At 40.3% G+C, this 21,557-nt stretch overlaps 1 protein-coding gene and 1 non-coding gene across 5 annotated transcripts in view; one reads left to right on the top strand and one right to left on the bottom strand.

Annotated features, from left to right (window-relative positions):
- BRAF (B-Raf proto-oncogene, serine/threonine kinase) overlaps window positions 1–21,557 on the top strand; it is a 100,928-nt gene that overhangs the window by 64,778 nt on the left and 14,593 nt on the right. For all 4 annotated transcript variants that reach the window (XM_066262461.1, XM_066262462.1, XM_066262458.1 and 1 more), the window contains 6 exons: window positions 1,206–1,323; window positions 4,861–4,945; window positions 5,791–5,967; window positions 14,769–14,815; window positions 15,602–15,720; window positions 19,491–19,622. In XM_066262461.1, the coding sequence (XP_066118558.1) occupies window positions 1,206–1,323; window positions 4,861–4,945; window positions 5,791–5,967; window positions 14,769–14,815; window positions 15,602–15,720; window positions 19,491–19,622 (678 nt within the window). The remainder of the gene's footprint in view (window positions 1–1,205; window positions 1,324–4,860; window positions 4,946–5,790; window positions 5,968–14,768; window positions 14,816–15,601; window positions 15,721–19,490; window positions 19,623–21,557) is intronic.
- Window positions 1,972–2,047, bottom strand: TRNAT-GGU (transfer RNA threonine (anticodon GGU)). Its single transcript has one exon. It is a non-coding gene; the product is annotated as a tRNA-Thr (tRNA).

The raw sequence follows: 21,557 nt of genomic DNA, 5'->3' as shown, positions 1-21,557 counted from the left end.
GATATCTACTGAATGACATTCTTTCCTATTTAAAAAAACAGCTTTCTGCTACATAATAAATCTATATTAAAAACTGATCATTTGATTTTAGCCATAATGCATTAATAGCATATGTTGGATAGATTCTTTACCCTACCAAAGTGATTGTGTATGCTGACAAATTTTTAAGAGACTGGATCAGGTAAGATGTATGAGGAAATTTAGCACTGACTAGGAGAAAGTAAGTAGATAAATTATCAACATCTACCATAGTATATTAACTTAAATTTTTGGCCTTTGGACCCAGGACTAGTCATAGAAGTATAGTAATTGTCTTGCTCATAGTAGTCCTCCAGATTATAAAAGACTTTTATTGATTTTAGTTTTATATATATTTATAAAATATATATAAGGACCACCGGAAAGTTCTGTCCGTTTCTATCACAACAAGTTTCGACATGTAAGCACATATTTTTTGCTGCATGTGTGCCTGTTTTTATCATTTAATGTATACATACTGACGTAGCAAATTAACTAAAACAAAGTTGATTCACGTTAGTCTTATGTGTGAAGCCATAGTGTACCCATGGCTACTGGTAAAGTTCATTTACGCCACTGTAATTTTTACGAATTTCAACAAGGAAGAAATGCTACAGAAGCATGTCTGTCGCATCCACTATATTCCCCGGACTTAGCACCCTCTGACTATCACTTGTTTTTGACCTTACAAAATTTTTTGAAGGGCAAAAAATTAAAAAATGAAGAAGATATCAAACAAGCACTGGTTCAGTTTTTCGCATCAAAAGATAAAACATTTTTCAAAAATGGGATATATAAATTGCCCTCACGCTGGCAAAAAATCATTAATAATAATGGCAATTATATTATTTAATAAAGTTTATTGACGGTAAGAAAAATTTGTTTTATTCCAAAAACAGACAGAAGTTTCCGGTAGACCTGATATATATATATTTCTGTTCATACCCAATAATTAATTTTAATAAATTGTTTCCATCTTAATGCTGACTTAGATCTTCAGTTTAAGTTCTGTATTATAAGAATCATACTTCCATTATTCTTCAGAGTGTGTTTTGTTTTCCTTAAAAGATATTATTTTTTTTCTAACTTACGTCCCCTTTAGACATAAGGGAATGCACTTAGTGTGAAATGTGAGGTTTTCCTTTTTTGTTTGCTTTGGCTTGACTTTTGCACTCTTTTTTATTAAGAAAACACTTGGTAGACGGGATTCAAGTGACGACTGGGAGATTCCTGATGGGCAGATCACAGTGGGACAAAGAATTGGATCCGGGTCATTTGGGACAGTCTACAAGGGAAAGTGGCATGGTATGTGTATAGTGACCTTGTCACAAAGTATAAAAATAGGATATATTGAACAACTTTTATTTTTTAAAAGTCAAAGGGAGTATTCACTCTTTATGTCATTAAACTTTTTTGATCGTATTCAAGTTTCCAAAGATTTGTAACAAAAGTTATAGGAAATTAAAACTGGGATCACAGCAAACAGGTCTCCTGTTATTATATTAGTTACAGTTTTTAAAGATGATTCTCCAGATAAGCTAACCCTCAGGATTTATTTTTTATTATTTATTTATATTTTAGAGCGAGAGGAAGGGAGAGTGACATCGATTTGTTGTTTCACCCATTTATGCATTCATTGGTTGATTCTTTTTTTTGGTTTTTTTTTTTGTATTTTTCTGAAGCTGGAAACGGGGAGAGACAGTCAGACAGACTCCCGCATGCGCTCGACCGGGATCCACCCGGCACGCCCACCAGGGGGCGACGCTCTGCCCCTCTGGGGCGTCGCTCTGTTGCGACCAGAGCCACTCTAGCGCCTGGGGCAGAGGCCAAGGAGCCATCCCCAGCGCCCACGCCATCTTTGCTCCAATGGAGCCTCGCTGTGGGAGGGGAAGAGAGAGACAGAGAGGAAGGAGAGGGGGAGGGGTGGAGAAGCAGATGGGCGCTTCTCCTGTGTGCCCTGGCCGGGAATCGAACCCGGGACTTCCGCATACCAGGCCGACACTCTACCACTGAGCCAACCGGCCAGGGCCGGTTGATTCTTTATATGCCCTGACCGGGGATCAAACCCACAACCCTGGGGTATCAGGACAGTGCTCTGTCCAACTGAGCTACCTGGCCAGGGCGAGATGGTTTTTTCCTTTGAGAATCTTTCTGCTGATAATTTTATTTTTATTATAAACAAGTATATTAAAAGTGTATGTACCAAAGGAGGAAATGGAGTAAAAACATAATAAAATGTGTTCAGCCTGACCAGGCGGTAGTGCAGTGGATAGAGCGTCAGACTGGGATGTGGAGGACCCACGTCGAAACCCTGAGGTCGCCAACTGGAGCAAGGCTCACCAGCTTGAGCCCAAGGTTGCTGGCTTGAACAAGGGGTTACTTGCTCTGCTGTAGCCCCCCTGCCCCCGTCAAGGCATATGAGAAAGCAATCAATGAACTAAGGTACCGCAGTGAAGAATTGATGTTTCTCATCTCTCTTTCTTCCTATCTGTCTGTCCCTATCTGTCCCTCTCTCTGTCTCTGTCACACATACAAAAAAATATTCAACCTCTATTTAATCAGAATTGCAAAATTAAAAAAATAGAGATCATTATTTGCTTCTCAATTAGACAGATTTTTTTTCTTTCTTTCTTTTTAGAGAGAGAGAGAGGGATAGACGGGGACAGGTAGACAGGAACAGAGAGAGATGAGAAGCATCAATCATTAGTTTTTCGATGCGCGTTGCAACACTTTAGTTGTTCATTGATTGCTTTCTCATATGTGCCTTGACCGCGGGCCTTCAGCAGACCGAGTAACCCCTTGCTGGAGCCAGCAACCTTGGGTTCAAGCTGGTGGGCTTTTTGCTCAAACCAGATGAGCTCGCGCTCAATCTGGCGACCTCGGGGTCTCGAATCTGGGTCCTCTGCATCCCAGTCCAATGCTCTATCCACTGCGCCACCGCCTGGTCAGGCTAGACAGATTTTTAAAAATTGGTTTTATGTAGAGTTGTGACTATAATGTTGCTGATAGAAAAATAAATTGCTACAAATTTTCTGGAGAGAAATTTGGCAATATATATATTGAACCATTTACTCCATTTGTAGAACTTTATAATGAGGAAATAATTGACAGGAACTAACATGTGTGTAAGTATATTAGAGACTTAATATTAATGAAAAATGGAAATAAATGTTAAGTACGTGTTGATAGAGTATTAAATTGACAACCTCTACATACAGTTATGTAGAAATTAACATATGTTAGATTTATATTTTTGGTTATGAAAAGATATCTGTGGTATATTAAATTTTATAAATAGCATGTATAATATCACATATTATGGTACTACATAGAAATATATATATACTGATACTAGTTTTAAAAATGACTATCAGTATTTGAGTACATATCTTTTTAGGTTATCTTTTCATATGTATTTATAAATATTCACACTGATACCTATAAAAGCCTAGTAGAATATACATCAGTATATTAACATTGTTCATATCTCAGTGACATGATTTAATATATATGCAAAAAGTACACATACATGTTCAGGTAGCTGAACTCTCACAGAGTGAACACATTGATAGTCAGTAAACAGAATGTTACCAGCGTTGTGAAGTCCTCCTCATGGCCTCCTTGCCCTGTCACCTGCAGTTTATAGGAGCCATCTGTGTTATGTGTAGTTACAGGTCACTTGTGCTCTGTATAGGACTCCGAAAAAGCGTTCCCTTTTTTGTCTACTGTGTGATGAGCATTTGAGTAGTTATATTGCAGATACCACTGCTGTGAATTCTCACACGTACATGTTATCTATGAATGGCTCCATTGTTACTGGGTATATACTGAAGAAAGAATTGCAGGGCCACTGAATATGCATGTGTTTAGTGTTAGAAGATATTGCCAGTAGTGTTACAAGTGGTTGTACCAGTTTACACACCTAGTGGCAGTGTGTGTGAGTTCTACCTGTTCCACAAAGTTTTTTTTAAGTAATGATTACAATTTTAATAACTTCCCAGCAAAGCAACAAATGAGCCATGAATTTGAAGAAAATGTTAACTACTCTGATAAAGAAGTTTTCTAGTTTTCTGTTTCAGGCAAGCTCCACTGGGCCTGTCATTTGTAGTTTTTACATTTAGTTATTAGTAAGTCAAATTTAATATTATTAAATAACCAGGAAACTACCATGGGTACGTCATTGATTAAACTAGATTTCCACGAGAAAAACAGAGGTAGCTTTTCTTTTGGATTGGTATTTTGAAATACCAGTATAAGAATATTGTTGTTGGCCCTGGCCAGTTGGCTCAGTGGTAGAGCGTCAGCCTGGCGTGCAGAGGTCCCGGGTTTGATTCCCGGCCAGGGCACACAGGGGAAGCGCCCATCTGCTTCTCCACCCCTCCCCCTCTCCTTCCTCTCTGTCTTTCTCTTCCCCTCCTGCAGCCGAGGCTCCATTGGAGCAAAGATGGCCTGGGCACTGGGGATGGCTCCTTGGCCTCTGCCCCAGGCGCTAGAGTGGCTCTGGTCGCAACAGAGCGACTCCCCGGAGGGGCAGAGCTTCGCCCCTGGTGGGCGTGCCGGGTGGATCCCGTTCGGGCGCATGCGGGAGTCTGTCTGACTGTCTCTCCCCTTTTCTAGCTTCAGAAAAATACAAAAAAAAAAAGAAAGAATATTGTTGTTAGTTTAGTTTTTATGTTTAGAAAATTAATGCGGTTAAGGTAGGTGTGGTATAATTTGTTGCGTAGTAAGTTACACTGTAAAGCAGTTAATAATGGTGTGGGCTTAAGGATGTGGTAAGTAGTGGAAATACCTAAGAGTTTTTATAAAGCCAGCATGACATTTGGAATGACAATTACCTTCTAGGCGACGTGGCAGTGAAAATGTTGAATGTGACGGCACCCACACCTCAGCAGTTACAGGCCTTCAAAAACGAAGTAGGCGTACTCAGGTGAGTTCGTGCGAGTGACCGCTGTCCGGAGACCTTATCTCCTTTAGCTCCCGTTTTCCAGTGACTACCCTTGTTATAAAGACTTACTCAGTGGATAAAACAGAGCTTGGGTGTATTTTGTTTTTAAACATATCCTTATAAGTAGTATGCAGTGTTATATTGTACAGCTAATAGAAGAATTAAGCCTAGAGTGAATTAATGCAAATGTAGTATTCTGATTATGAGAAATAACACTTCCACTTAGGGAAATAATACTCTCAAAATTCTAATCTTATCAGAACATCTTCAGAGATTATATCATGCCCTGTAACTTGAGAAACATCAGCAAACGGGAAGATGTGTAGGCCAGGACAACTTGAATGAGGATGATTCTAGAACTAGAACTTCGGAAGGACTGAGGATATTGGGGCCGTGGAAGGCTGTTGTGTTCCACAGGGAACAGACTTTTATTCCAGGGAGCAGAACAGGGGAGCCAGTGGGGATGTTGTAGGAAAATGATTTTTTCTCAACTCAAAAAAACTTTCCAAAACTAGAATTACTTAAAAAAAAAAAGGAGTGGGAGAAATTAGCTTTAATCTCAGTGACGAGCTTCCCATTATTGAAGGTATTTAAGCAACCCCAGGTGCCTGCCTGTCAGTTAGATTAAAAAAGATATTACTGAAAAGAGTAGAATGTTAAAGTAGATAATTATTAGAGTCTCTTCTAAATTTATCCTTCTTTTGCCTTTTTAAAAAAATACCTTTTTCTGACATCTTACTAATAAGTAGACTGCTTTGGCCTCTCTTTTTTAAGATTTGCTGGAGTCTATTGACATTTACTGTTTACTGTCACATTTCTTTTTATAGGAAAACTCGACACGTGAATATTCTACTCTTCATGGGCTATTCAACGAAGCCACAGCTAGCTATTGTTACCCAGTGGTGTGAGGGCTCCAGCTTATATCACCATCTCCACATCATTGAAACCAAATTTGAGATGATCAAACTTATAGATATTGCACGGCAGACTGCACAGGGCATGGAGTAAGTTCTATTCTATTAAATGTCTTGTAAATTACTTTTGAAGACCATTGAGGGTGGTTGAAAGATTTTAGCTGATAATCCTTTGGATTGCTTTTTAAATTACTGTCTAGCAACAAACATATAAACACTCTTAACTAATTGCTAGCAATATGATATTAAGAAATAAAATAGACACCTAACCAGGCGGTGGCACAGTGGATAGAGCGTCAGACTGGGATGTGGAGGAGCCAGGTTCAAAACCCCGAGGTCGCCAGCTTGAACACAGGCTTATCTGGTTTGAGCAAAGCTCACCAGCTTGGACCCAAGGTCGCTGGCTCCAGCAAGGGGTCACTCAGTCTGCTGTAGTCCCCCGGTCAAGCCACATATGAGAAATCAATCAATGAACAACTAAGAAGCCGCAACGAAGAATTGATGTTTCTCATCTCTCTCTCTCTCTCTCTGTCTCTATCTGTCCCTCTCTCTGACTCTGTCTCTGCCACAAAAAAAAGAAATAAAAGTCTATACTACCGTCTTCAGAATATAAACATGAAGTATTTGATAATAAATATGTGACTACAAATTTCTGCCCCTGGCCGGTTGGCTCAGGTAGAGCATCGGCCTGGCGTGCAGAAGTCCCGGGTTTGATTCCCGGCCAGGGCACACAGGAGAAGCACCCATCTGCTTCTCCACCCCTCCCCTCTTCTTCCTCTCTGTCTCTCTCTTCCCCTCCTGCAGCCGAGGCTCCATTGGAGCAAAGATGGCCCGGGCGCTGGGTTTGGCTCTGTGGCCTCTGCCTCAGGTGCTAGAGTGGCTCTGGTCGCGGCAGAGCGACGCCCCCAGAGGGGCAGAGCGTCGCCCCCTGGTGGGTGTGCCAGGTGGATCCCGGTCGGGCGCATGCAGGAGTCTGTCTGACTGTCTCCCCGTTTCCAGCTTCAGAAAAATACAAAAAAAAAAAAATTTCTGTTTTGTATGCAGTGATTTAGCTAAGCAGTAATGATTCAGAAAATAAAAATAGGTGAGCAAAAACACTAAAAAATCATTAGAATATAACCATTTCAAATTATTTTCAAGTGCCCATCTTTTCTATTGCAAAATTGTCATTTGCATATAATAAAGTAAAATGAGCATCTGTATTCTGATCCTTTTTTTTTTTTTTTTTTTTTTTTTTTTGGTATTTTTCTGAAGTTGGAAATGGTAAGGCAGTCAGATAGACTCCCACATGCGCCCAACCGGGATCCACCCAACATGCCCACCAGGGGGCGATGCTCTGCCCATCTGGGGCGTTGCTCTGTTGCAACCAGAGCCATTCTAGCACCTGAGGCAGAGGCCATGGAGTCATCCTCAGCGCCCAAACCAACTTTGCTCCAATGGAGTCTTGGCTGCAGGAGGGGAAGAGAGAGAGAGAGAAAGGGGAGGGGGGGGAGGGGTGGAGAAGCAGATGGGCGCTTCTCCTGTGTGCCCTGGCCAAGAATCGAATCGGGACTCCTGCACACCAGGCCGATGCTCTACCACTGAGCCAACCGGCTAGGGCCTATTCTGATCCTTTTTGAGGATTTCAAGTTGAGTTGCTCATATCCAGTGAATTTTGCTCTATAATTTAATAAACAGTAACATATAAAATTTACCGTAGACCAGCCTGACCTATGGTGGCACAGTGAATAGAGAGTAAACCTAGATCACTGAGGTCACCAGTTTGAAACCCTGGGCTTGCCTGGTCAAGGCACATAGGAGAAATAATGTACAACTAAAGTGAAGGAATTACGAATTGATATTCCCCTCTCTCTCTCTCTCTCTCTCTCTCTCTCCCCCCCTCTCCCCCTCTCCCTCTCTCCCTCCCTCCCCCACATTCTCTCTCTAAAAGTCAATAAAAATCTTAAAATTTACCATAGACCAGAATCTGAATCTGCACAGATCTGAAAGATTATGTTAAAATCTTGGGAAGAGTAAACCATGACAAAAATAGAGTGAGAGACTCAGCTTATTCTCTCCCACCAAGCACACTCCCTCCTCAGGGCCTTTGTGCTTGGAATTTCTCTTTGGGATACGCCTGCCACAAATATCCACAGAGCTCTGTTCAGATGTCACCTTTAAAAAAGAAAGCGGCTTTGATCACCTTATATAACTAACTGATGTCCTACCCAGCCTGTCACTCTCTATACCCTTTTCTTTGTTTTTGTTTATTTTTAACACCCAACTCCATGTGACATACTTGTTTATTGTCTGTCACTCCTACCAGAATAAGAAGCTACATGTGCGCAGCGGCTTCGTCTATTCCGTTTTATCCCGGATGCCTAGAGCAGGGCCTATGATAGGTCCTTAGTACATATCTGTGAAATAAAAAATGAAGGATTACACACAACTGAGTATTGCTGTTAAGTTTACCATTTAGAATAAAGAAGCCAAGTCCTCATACCAAAATTGAGAAATGTCAAGGAAGGGAAAGATAGCCAATGAAATAATGAAAAAATAGTAGAGGGGGAAAGGCTTTTACTATAATCCGTGGCAGCAAAGAATAGTAATAAAAATTATTTTTAGAACCAGTGATGGGAGAGTCAAATTCCAGGATTGATTAGGACAAGAAGTGAGAGTAGAGAAGAACACTGTCAGACGGGATAGTTCTGCGGTCTGGGGATGGTTGGGAGAGTTCCATTGCGCCCAGTTTGGCATCTGTGAGTCTGAGCCTGGTTGTCTGTTTACTCTGAAACACTTTGCTGACATTTTTTAAGTAACACTCACTATACAATGAGGATACCTGGCTATGAACATAGAACATGATGGTGTGGCGGTTACCAGATGGGGAGAGGGTGGGGAGTTGAGGAGGGGAAAGAGGGTCCAATACCAGGTGACAGAAGGAGACCAGACACAATAGAGTGTACAGGTGTATTATAAAATTGTACACCTGACATTTATAGAATGTTATGAACCATTATTACCCCAGTTTAATGCTGAAAAACTAAATTAATTTTATAAAAAGAAAAGAATTCCATTTCTGTCATATCAAAAAAAAACCATCTAGGAATAAGCTTTGCCAAGAAGGTGGAACATTGCACTCTAAATACAAAACACTGCTGAAAGAAAGGAAAGAAATATACGGGATTTGGGATCATAAAAAATTCAGGATAGATGGTGGTGGGTTCCTAACATTGAGAGTGTATGTAACTTCATGCCACTTAACTGTACACTTAAATGTGTTTACGTAATTCTACGCTATATATAGTTTACTGCAATAAATTTAAAAACAAGTTGGCTATATGGGTTTCAGACAAAGTGACAGGGTTATGCTGTCCTTTGAAACTCCACTAACACTGTAATAAAAGATTGGGGTTTTTTTAAGTATGAACATATAAGGTTGGAAATAACAGAGAGGAAGGAAATAATAGCAACAATATTTTAAAGGCTGAAACGCAGATGGAGAAGTGATAATGGGCTCAGTCAATCCAGAAAAGCTAACTCGTTTGTTGGCAGTGGGGAAATGAACGCTAACCTGCCCTGGAGCACAGGGCCTACAGGTAGGTCTCTGGGACAGGCTCCGGAGCAGAGCGAAGACGGGAATGAAAAGGCCTGTCTGAAAAGCTGCCCACATCTCGTCTCCTGCCTGTGCACTGGGCAGCTGCATCCCTACTGCGGCAGGAGACTGGAAGGTTCTTCTCTAGAGAGAAAACAAGAAAGGCACATATGAGAAGCAACTACAAGATACGATGCTTCCCCCTCCTCCCTCTTTCTCTCTTTCTCTCTCTCTCTCTCTTCTCTCTCTGAAAACCAATAAATAAAATCCTAAAAAAAATAAAAACAACTACAAGACACAGTTACACACCCAGGAGAATGCTTATAATTGAAGCAGCAGTACCATCTCTGGCAAGAACACAGAGCAACTAGAACTAGAACTCATACATGACTGGTTAGGATCTTAAATGGTACAGCCACTTTGGCAGTCTCTTTTAAAGTTAAAATTACTACATGAGCCATTCTGATCCTACCTGTGTCCCTAAAAGAAATGAAAACATAAATTGACAACAAAGACTTGGACGTAAATGTTCATAGTATTTTGTTCATAATTACAAAATCCAAGAACAGCCCAGGTGTCCAACAGTATAAGGATAAGTTGTGGTTTATCCCTAAACACTTTGACTGCATGCAACCCATGTACGAATTTCAGAATTGTTATGCTGAGCAAAAGAAGTTATGTGATTTTGTTCATATGAAATTCTAGAAAAGGAAATCCTTATCAGTGGGTAATATATGATATCAGCCTGAGGAGGCTGGTATCAATTGCAGATTTGTGTGAAGAAACTTGGGAGCAATGGGTGTTCTTTGTCGTGATCATGGCAGCTCATTACACAAGTGTGTGTGTATATATATATATATATTTAAGACTGAAACTATACATAAAAAACTAAACTACATAAAAATTAGGTGCATTTTGTGTTTTATACAAATTACACCTCAATAAATTTGATTTTTTAAAAGTGAGAGAAAATGAAAAATCTAAGTAAAAATAGGATTTAGGCCACTGAGGAGCACAACTGAAAAATATGTGAACTGAAGGGATTTTAAATCTTTGAAGTGATAAGCAGTTACTGACTACACTGTAGTCCCAGAATGTCATTCCCTTCAATCTTGCTCCCTTTCCACATTGTGATTTGTGATCAGGAGGGGAATGGAGGGCAATCACATATGGAAAGTAAACTATCATTTCAAACTGTTTGCATAACAATGACATTTTTCTCACCACTGTCACACCTACCAGTTCACAGTCAGTTGCTAAATTCTCTGTGGGTGTCTGAGGACAGATTAAGTTTGCTACCTGAGTCTGATGACCTTTTTGAAATTGTGTAGTGTTAGGTGAAGGGACTAGAATGTTAATGTCTACATAGGTCAGTTCCTTAGTTTTAGAATGAGTTGGAAATACAAGAAAATAGCAGCAAACTTAAGTAAGAGACAGTTGGGATCTTATAGATAAGGCTGGTGAATCAGGCAAATGGTATAGCTGTAGTATTCAAATCTCAGCAGGCATTTAAATGATGTTTCATGATATTCTTGAAGGTGTAAGACACATGGAGGATTTAACTAGGTTCATGACTGATCTTTATACCTGAAGCCCTCAAGCTGGGAGATTTTCCTCTTCATTCCTCTATTGAATATGATTAGCACACTTACAAGTAACATCAGCATACTGAAATTTAATAAGCTGAAATTATAGGCCATACCTACAGAATATGAAATATTTGAGTCCAAAAAAGAGAAATATACAAATGTTGGGTGAGGAAAATGCCTCGTAAGAGCAGTGCAGAACAGCAAGTTCTAAGGTTGTAACTGAGTACGATTTTTTTTTTTTTAATTTTATTTATTTATTTTTTACAGAGACAGAGAGTGAGTCAGAGAGAAGGATAGACAGGGACAGACAGACAGGGACGGAGAGAGATGAGAAGCATCAATCATTAGTTTTTCACTGTGCGTTGCAACACCTTAGTTGTTCATTGATTGCTTTCTCACATGTGCCTTGACCACGGGCCTTCAGCAGACCGAGTAACCCCTTGCTGGAGCCAGCGACCTTGGGTCCAAGCTGGTGAGCCTCACTCAAACCAGATGAGCCCGCACTCAAGCTGGCGACCTCGGGGTCTCGAACCTGGGTCCTTCCGCATCCCAGTCCGACGCTCGATCTACTGCGCTACCACCAGGTCAGGCTTTTTTTTTTTTTTTTTTTTGTATTTTTCTGAAGCTGGAAACGGGGAGAGACAGTCAGACAGACTCCCGCATGCGCCCGACCAGGATCCACCCGGCACGCCCACCAGGGGCGATGCTCTGCCCACCAGGGGGCAATGCTCTGCCGGGACCAGAGCCACTCCAGCGCCTGGGGCAGAGGCCAAGGAGCCATCCCCAGCGCCCGGGCCATCTTTGCTCCAATGGAGCCCCGGCTGCGGGAGGGGAAGAGAGAGACAGAGAGGAAGGAGGGGGTGGGGTGGAGAAGCAAATGGGCACTTCTCCTGTGTGCCCTAGCCGGGAATCGAACCTGGGTCCCCCGCACGCCAGGCCGATGCTCTACCGCTGAGCCAACCGGCCAGGACCCTGAGTGCGATTTTATAGGAGTTAGTAGAATGACTGTGACTGCCATAAAAAATCACAATAATGGCTGATTTCTTAAAATTTTCTTACCCACCATAAGAAGCATGAAGATGAATTTGTTTTTAGATTGATTGCACATTTAAGTGAGATCATACAGTGTCTGTCTTTCTCTGCCTAAATTCCCTTAACAGAAGGAGATATTTAATTGTCCTAAATAATGGATAGACTTCTGTATCATCTGCAGCAAGTTGAGTTCATTTATTCTTGTTTTCTTCCCTACCCTCAACCAGTTACCTGTTTTTTTTGGCATCTGGTTATAATGGGTAGGTGCCTGGGAAGTTATGTTCCAGTGTCAGTCTGTGTAGTAATTACTCTGGAACATTATGTTATGTGGGGTTGGGATATAATACTCAGCCCATGTTTTCAGCTGAGGACTTTGAGCCTCCTTTCTTTCCATCCTTCTATCATATATAGGTACCTGGGTTTTGTTTTGTTTTGTTTCTGTTGCTTTTATTATAGAGATGTCACAGAGAGGTTTATTAAATAAGGATTAGGGAGGCAGAGTGTAAACAATAAAGGATTATACTGGATAAGGTAATATTTCAAGTTACAGTTATATGTGACTTTGACCTATAAATGGATTTAACAATTTCTAAACAATTTCTACTAGGGTTATATCACTAGCTCAGCAATTATATTTATTTGTTGTTAATTATCTAGTACTTTCCTGGTCAGAAATATTCTCTTCTCAGCCCTCTAGTTATATTTCTATCTACCTTATTCTTACTATATTTCTTTGTATCAGATTTGTTGAAAAAATGACAGCACCATCCATCAAGAATCCCCTTATCTTCCCTGGTAACTTCATCATGGCACCACATTTTCATAAGAACCACCCAATTGTTCTTTTAATTTCAAAGGAGACAGAACCTGTTCGAAGGCTAAGCCTTTCCTGTGGCCCTAGTGCTACCTCTGGCTGACGCACAGAGTCTAGTCTAGTGACTAGACTGTCATCTTTTACCCCCTCCTTCAAATGGAACAAGGTTCCCCATCCAGAGGAAACTGTAGATTCAGGCCCGTTTTTCTACCATCTGTTTTTACCTTTCTGTGCCACTGCAGAACTTTGGGATTCTAAGTAAACTTCTGTGTTGTAAAACAACACTGGACCTACAAAGTCATGACAAGATAATTTTAGATCCTGGTAAATGCTAAGGAAATAAACAGTGTGAAGTAAGAGTAATTGAAGGAGAAGGGGTCACTTTGTATAAATAGTTATTTGAAATGAAACTTTTGCCTGAGAAAAAGGTTTCAAAATCTTGATCCCTGGGAGGATGTGGAAGTTTAAATGAAGATGAAAAAGCATAAATTATGTGTTTAATGTTTTAAAACCTTCTATTTTCAACAGTGATTTTATAATCTTATTTTAAAGCAGAACTTATTTCCTGATGGTCATTGTCAGGTTGCAGAAGTCTCATATATCTGTTCTCTCCAGCATTAAATGAAGAAAAATAACCTGACTAGGACATTATGCGCATCTCACTGTAGTTGATTCAGCTGGTGTGCACAGAATCTTTTCCCGTGCCAGGCACTGTGCTCAGCGCCAGGGACAAGCAGAAATAAACCAGACACAGCCCTTTCCCTCAGGAAACTCAACTAAAGCCGTTTTTAGGGTAACAAAATGATTTAAATTTATCCATTACTTTAAAATAGACTCACTGTAGCCAGTAAAGAGGAAGTTTGCTACTCCCTAGTTTTAAGAAGGTATTTTAAGAATATATTAATACCATAAAGAATGGTCTTGTCAATCAAACTTTTATATTCCAGTAGAGTTTTACATTATAAATAGAAAGTGAACATAGGTGAAAAGACACATGAACCAAGCTGTTAAGAAGACTTTCTATATAACTGAACAGTGAGAGGTCACTTGCAGTTGCGTCAGTCATGGGACAGCCCCGCTCCAGAGTTGGGATGTGTGTCCAGTCTTCAAGGATGGGCACAAGAGCTGGAGAAGAGAATGGAGGCTGATTGGGGGATGGGTATAGATGGGGGATAGTTAAGGTATGTCTAAAAGACGTGGATAGGCCCTGGCCGGTTGGCGCAGTGGTAGAGCGTCGGCCTGGCGTGCAGGGGTCCCAGGTTCGATTCCCGGCCAGGGCACACAGGAGAAGCGCCCATCTGCTTCTCCATCCCTCCCCCTCTCCTTCCTCTCTCTCTCTTCCCCTCCCACAGCGAGGCTCCATTGGAGCAAAGATGGCCCGGGCGCTGGGGATAGCTCCTTGGCCTCTGCCCCAGGCACTAGAGTGGCTCTGGTTGCAACAGAGCGAGGCCCCTGGTGGGCAGAGCGTGGCCCCCTGGTGGGCGTGCCGGGTGGATCCCGGTCAGGCGCATGCGGGAGTCTGTCTGACTGTCTCCCTGTTTCTAGCTTCAGAAAAATACAAAAAAAAAAAACAAAAAGATGTGGATAAGTTGGCTTGCCTGGAATGAAAGGTTTGTATTGGTAAATAGTAAAAGATAAAGCAAAGTCTTTCAGTAGAAAACAAGGTTTTGGCTGTACCATATCAGTAATATGTTCCTCTAATTCTAAATTCATTTACAGTCTATTTTAATATTTCTTATGTCAAGGGGTTATCACATTGTACAGTTTGCAGTTGTGTCATGATTCTAAATATGTCTTTATTTATACTCCAAGATACATTCTATAAGTTTTGAGGTCAGAGTACTTAACCCTGCTGAGGTTAAAATGATGTTTTGTTTTTCAGTTACTTACACGCCAAGTCAATCATCCACAGAGACCTCAAGAGTAATAGTATCCTTCCTGAAATTTGTCTGCAACCTTTGAAAACATCCTGACTTTTCTCCTGCCTTTTGTCTTCACATTGTGTGAAAACAGTTCACGCTAAGTCCAATGTGCTGTAAAGAGAATTAATAAGTGGGTTTACATAAGAGGGTAGGGAGCAAGGTGCCACAACCTGCTTTTGGTTTCTGAGCAGCTGAATTTTACAACAAAAAACTGCCACATCTTTGAGGGAGGGCTGTTTTTGATTGCATGCTTACGTCCCTGTTTATAAAACGGGTTGTTTTGTAGCTTTCTATTAGTTTCTTCTAGCACTCTGACCCTGCTCAGCAGTGGGTAAGCTGTAACTGAAGGCTCTAGGTTATGGATAACATGAGGTGAAAAGAGCATAATTTTAACATGAGGTGACAAGAGCATAATTTTCCCTCTTTATAAACTCAGATTAGGATCCTGTTTGCCACCCACCTTCACTCCACGTAAGAGCCTTTGCCGCTTCCCAGCGTTCCCATGGATACCTGGTCCTGTGTCACCCAATGCTATGGGCAAGTGTCAGGGCCTCCCCTAAACTGGGAAAAGCAGCTCACCTCATCCTACTACATTTCAAGCCCTCAGAACCTTAAAAGCAGGTCATTCGGGCCACATAGACCTAATTAATATAAAGTGCTATATACTATTTTTTTAAAGAATATCATATTACCGAATTATAGAAATTCGATCTCTTCTTACCTAAGTTTTTCGTGAAGCTTGCTCTGACGGGAGAAGGAGCTCTGTTGTTTTCCTTTACTTACTACACCACAGATATTTTTCTTCATGAAGACCTCACAGTAAAAATAGGTGACTTTGGTCTAGCCACAGTGAAATCTCGATGGAGCGGGTCCCATCAATTTGAACAGTTGTCTGGATCCATTTTGTGGATGGTAAGAATGAGGCTTTTTTCCATTAATTAATTTTTTGGACCCTGAGATGCTGCTGAGTACCGGAAAGTCATGGAAGGTTTCAACTATATAGTATTTTCATAGTTCTCTCTATTCACTGAAGCCGATGTTGATTTAATTTCTTATGTAAATGGAACTTAACTTCCTTCTTTATCTTTAAAAAGAATATTATGAAAGCAGTTTCGGTATCTTTCAAACAGAAAATGTGTATTTTTTAAACACTGTTTAAATCTTATTCAAAATTGTCTCTGGAATATTTTGTGTTGCAAGTGTCCCTTTGTACTCTGTTTCAAAAAAAAAAGTATGCAGTTTAAGCAGATGTGCTCTGCAGCCATTATTAAGGTTTTTCAAGGATAACTCCTTTTAAGAGAGAGGCTGTTTCAGTCTTATTTAAGCCTAAATTGGAAAGTTACTTCCTTTAGACTAGAAAGAACCGTATAATTATGGGTCACTGGCAGAGGAGAGACAGAAAATGAGAGGTAGAGTTTTCACACTCCAGCTTTGTGCTGCCCTGCGTAGCTCTTCCTTTCTCGTTATTCTTAGCTCTTCTTTGCAGAAGAGAAGAAAGAGAACATGTGAAAGGAGAGAAGCAAAGCTTTTATGCTGTAACCTTCAGCAGGTTCTGAACAGGACAGTCTAGGAGTCATTCTCTATGCTAGTAGTTCTCAGAAGGGTCCCTAAGACCCTTTTAGAAGTCCCCAAGATCATCGCTGTGTGAGACCGATTGCTCTCCATGTTCTTCAGCTAGAACAGCACATCCCGGTGGATGGAGGGCAGAGCCGACGGGCCTCACGCTGGCCCGTTAAGCCAGACCTTCAAAGAGGATGGCTGTTCCTCTCTCTGAAGGGTTTTTGTTTCTGAAAATATAGTGACATTTCATTAAAAATGCATGATTTGTGTTAGCATCAACAGATTGTTTTATTATTTAAATGAATTAAACATTTTAACAGTTTCTCAGTTAAGTTTTAATATGATAAGTGTCCACAGATAAAATCTACTTAAGCTCCTTAGGGGTCCTCAGTAATTTTTAAGACAGAAAGAGTACTGAGACCAAAATATATGAGAACTGCTGCTGGTGTCCCAAAACTACTAGTGCAGTTTTTAATAACAGAATCTACACTTTGGGACACCCTGTCAAAAACAGAAAAGCTATAAGGGGCTTTCGAAGCCGTGTTTCCCTAAATTCTTTGAATTCTCTGTAGCAGTCCCCAGGAAGGGAATTGCAAAGTAGGATTTGAATTAGTCAAGATAAGCCTTGGGTAAAATTGGGCTTTGATTTCTTGTAGTAATAACTGGAATTAAGGCAAGTTGCAAGATGGGAGGGGGGTGGGACCTCGAGTTAGGAGGTGTATACTGCTGCTCTATGTGACCTGCTGGAGGAGGAGATTTCTCTACCTCCTCCAAGTCTCCATCTCTGATCCCGGGCGGGAGGGATGGATTCCAATGCCATTTCTGTCTCTAAGATTTAGTAGTTAGAGCTGGCAAGACTTTTTCTTTAATGTATATTTAACTGTTTTAATAAATGATTATGAACAATGAATGTGGTGCAGATCTCAGGCACCTTTAAGATACATACCTTATAAAAAAAAGATGGCAGTGTTCCTTAAAAAGAGGGGGGACAAAGATTTTAAGCACTGAAATTGCAAAACTATTAAAATTATAAAGAAATAATTGATTCATGTTTTAAAGGTGTGGTTTTTTTAGAGGCTCGGTCAAGTCTTCAGGTTTGCCCTTCTCAAAAACCAAGTAGATAATTACATGTGAAGTGATAAATATTTTCTTCTAGTTTCCTTTTTGTTGATACTTGGATAGATGAATTTATTTTTTATTCCACCCAGCTGAGTTTGAGGATAAGAGATTAGCCAGTAGTGCACTAACTTGTTGAATAATTCCTTATGGGTAGATACTGCCTTCAGGAACAAGTGTAGAACATCTGTGGAGTACGGAAAGAGAGTTTGGGCAGAACTGAGGTTATATTATAGAATTTTCTGAATTATTTACTGTAGTCTTATCAGCCTTGTTTTATTTATATCTTAGATGAGAAAGACTCCTTTGTTAAAAATTTTTCCAAATATATCACTAAGTTAATGGAGGATTAATAATGCATTTCTTGTGAATAGATGACATACAACTTGACTTCAAGCCTTCTACCAACAACAGTGAAGTATAACTAAATTTAAAGATAATTTTTCATTTGATTTATTATTCTGTCTCTCACACAAAAAACTGTTCTATCCTTGAAAATTATGTCTGTATCATAACCAGCCTTTCAGTATTCTGGCCTGTTCATTACCTCACTGTTGTATGTGGTTTGTTCTGTACTCTAAAAGCTATCTCAGTGAAATGTAAGACAAAGGCAAGTAGGTACAATCTTCTCCTTCACCCCATCTTTCCCTTCCCAACAGGGTCTCCCTCCCGCACACCTTCCCTCAGTGGTTCTCAGCCTTAAAACCATTGGGGAGCTCCAAAACTAGCCAGACATCCCCAGATTCTGCTGCGATGTTATCAGGCTGACATGTAGTCGGGGCCTTGGGGGGTTCGAGGCTGCCTAGGTGACTCTGACTTGCAGGTGAGGCTGCGGGTGGTTCTTGCTGCCCTTGCGCGGTAGTCTCACCTGCTTCCCTCTGACCAGTAACCAGGACTCTTGTCCTAGGTCTTTCAGCCATTTTTGCAGTTAGTCCTGGTTTTGGTATCAAATTAATATTTTCACAAAATTTTTAATACCCTGGACTTTCTCTAATTCCTTCCAAATTAAACAATGCAGAAGATTGACGGTAAAAGAACTCTTTAAAGCTAACATTTAACCGACCATTTATTGTATTTCATGTAAGTAACCAGTAAGAAATCTGCCTGTAGAATAAATTGACTGAAATGTGTAAAAATGGAGTAAATATGATTTGGTCTGTGTCTTTGCCCAAGAAGCAGCAGCCAAAAGACTATGCTATCTTCTACTAGATCTACCCACTGCCTACTGCTCTTGTTCATAAGACATCCATGCCCTGTTGATACCACTTTTGGAGGAAGAAGGGGTTTGAATTTATCAGTCTTGAAATTGTACCGTTACTGTCTAAGGCAGCGGTTCTCAACCTGTGGGTTGCGACCCCGGCGGGGGTTGAACGACCAAAACACAAGGGTTGCCTAAAGCCATCGGAAATACATATTTTATTTTAAAATGTATCATATAATAAATATGTATTTTCCAATGGCTTTAGGCGACCCCTGTGTTTTGGTCATTCGACCCCCACCAGGGTCGCGACCCACAGGTTGAGAACCGCTGGTCTAAGGTGCCCTGAGATGAGGAGAAGCATTTGTACCAGTGGGGGAACTTAAACTCTAAGGCAGTTACCGTCGTGGTTGTGCCGCTCCCAAACATCGTACAGCCACAGGGTCATGTCTCTTTGCTGGATCAGGAATGGGAAGTGGGAACTAATTCTTGGTACATAAGGCAAGGGAAGAATTTAGATGGCAACGATGATACTTTGTGTAAGAAGAGGGTAGCTGCTAAATTATAAAAATGGTAGTAATGCCCACAAAATCTCAGCTAAAACTGCCTCTTTTAGAGTTTACAGAGCATTTTTTTTACTTCATCGGTTTTATTTCTTTGATCGTTAATAAGAGAATTAATTATACATTAGATGGGTTATTTAATGATAAAAGCATTTTTCAGAGAATTGTAATAGTTCAGTTTTCAGTATTTATTCAGTTGAAATAAAAAAATAAACAAGAATACTTTCCTTTTTATATTCTAACAGGCACCAGAAGTAATCAGAATGCAAGATAAAAACCCTTATAGCTTTCAGTCAGACGTGTATGCATTTGGGATCGTTCTGTATGAACTGATGACTGGACAGTTACCTTATTCAAACATCAACAACAGGGACCAGGTGAATACTGACCGGCGTCTGGGGTTTGTGTTAGCATTCATATAAAGTTCCAGTTCATTGTAGAAAAGAGTGTTAAGTCCTGGTAAGTGTGAGCGGTGGATCTCTTGGCCTCTGTTCCCAGTGCAGGCCCCTTTTGTAAACCTTCAGTAGTGACAGCAGCATTCAGGGGCGGCCCCTCCCTGAAATTGCACCCTTAGTCATGTGTGGTGCCAGAGTGACATTCCTCCTCTGCTGGCTGAACACAGGGAGCCACACAGGGCTGGCCCTCCTGTTTCCCAACTTCGGCTCTGTCGGAAGCTCGAGCTCCGCTGCTGCAGCGTGCAGGCTTCCGACCTTTCACCCTGTGGCAGGCTCTGCTGCTTAAACAGGTGCAGCAAGGTAAATGGAGGAACTGGAGCATCCTGATCTCATTTTTCTATAATGAGAATTGAGGTAGGAGGGAGGTATTTTACTCCTCCCTTCCTATCTTCCTGTTCTCTGTCCCTTACCTTCCCAGTGCACTAATGCATCGTTCTTATGTAACTCTGCCTTTTCCCACCCATCCTAGTAAACTCACCTAGGTTATAACACTGGCCAGGGAAAGGGGCTTGTCTTTACTGCAGTTACCTTGTACCCCTCAACATTTTAAAAGAGAGTAAGTGTGTGGCATAGAGGGGATGAGATTGCAGCAAGTACACTGTTAATATATTAGAAAACAATAGCTGACATAAACTGTAATTAAATAATATTTATACTTTATGCTGTGGTTTGTATCATAATCACCTGGGTAATTTATTTTAAAAAGTGGAGATGCTAGGTCAGATTTCTGTTCATTGAGGGGGGGTGTTCCAAGCACCTATATTTTTAATAAATTCCCCAGGTGGTTCTGATGTATACCAAGAAGCACCAATCTGAAGAATTTTTTTAAGTGCAAATATTTTATGTTTTTTATCATAACCTCACAACCTAATGAAATGATAGTTTTATGTATCATATAAATGTGTTTTTATTTAACTATAGTGTGTGTTTTTATTTAAATATAGTGTGTGTTTTAGTCATTCAATTTACAATCTTCTCGGTGATAGATCTGAGTAGCTTTCTCACCTAAGAACTTCCACTGTCCTGAGATAGCAGAGAAGTAATCTAAGTTACCGTGTACTTGGTATATGCTCATTGAATCACTGTGTGGCCCTTACCCAATAGTGGTCTTAATTCTATATTTTGAAATTTGTTTAAATGACTGTATCTCTACCTAAGTCAACACAAAACTTAACTTTTTGGTTGCTGTTTAGTCTTTCTATTTTCTACCAGAATTTCAAACCAAGCTACTGATTTTGTAGTGTAAGTATCATTTAAATCTTCTATCCACGGAGTGCATCCAAGAAAGATTCTCTTTCAATTTAAATAATTGCACAGAATGTAATACCTAGTGTATTGTATTAACATTTCAAAATAAAGCCATAAAAGCCTTATTTAAAATGTACCCAGTAAAATCTAAAATCGTACCGACATATACCTAGCATTACGTTTTTTTAAATACTAAAGCTCTTAATTAATTATTGGGAGTTTTGCATAGCTTTTTATCCTCTTTGAACTATTGGTATTCTACTTTTTCCACAGAATTTTTTTCTAATGTAACATTTTTATGCTTTAAAGTCTTTTGTCAATCACTCACATTACATCTCTGCCACAACAAAAATATTTGAATTTAGAATTAAAATTTTTTTCTGTGACTTCATTGGTTCTTAATGTTAATTTTTTAATTGTGAAATATGCCATTCATAACCATTAATTTATAACTGATGAAAATGAGTTCTGATTACAAAGAGACATTGTGGGTAGAATTAGATTGGAAATGGGTGTCTTAATGAACAACATGGGCCTTTCTTTCCAGTTCATTCCTGTCTCTGTGGATAAATAGAACTTTTGCTAGAATGAACAGACTTCTTGTTACTG

Source organism: Saccopteryx bilineata, chromosome 2, assembly GCF_036850765.1.
Source record: "Saccopteryx bilineata isolate mSacBil1 chromosome 2, mSacBil1_pri_phased_curated, whole genome shotgun sequence".
Classification (NCBI taxonomy): Eukaryota; Metazoa; Chordata; class Mammalia; order Chiroptera; family Emballonuridae; genus Saccopteryx; species Saccopteryx bilineata.
Note: the sequence above shows the minus strand (reverse complement) of the source record. Positions and strands in the feature narration are given on the sequence as shown.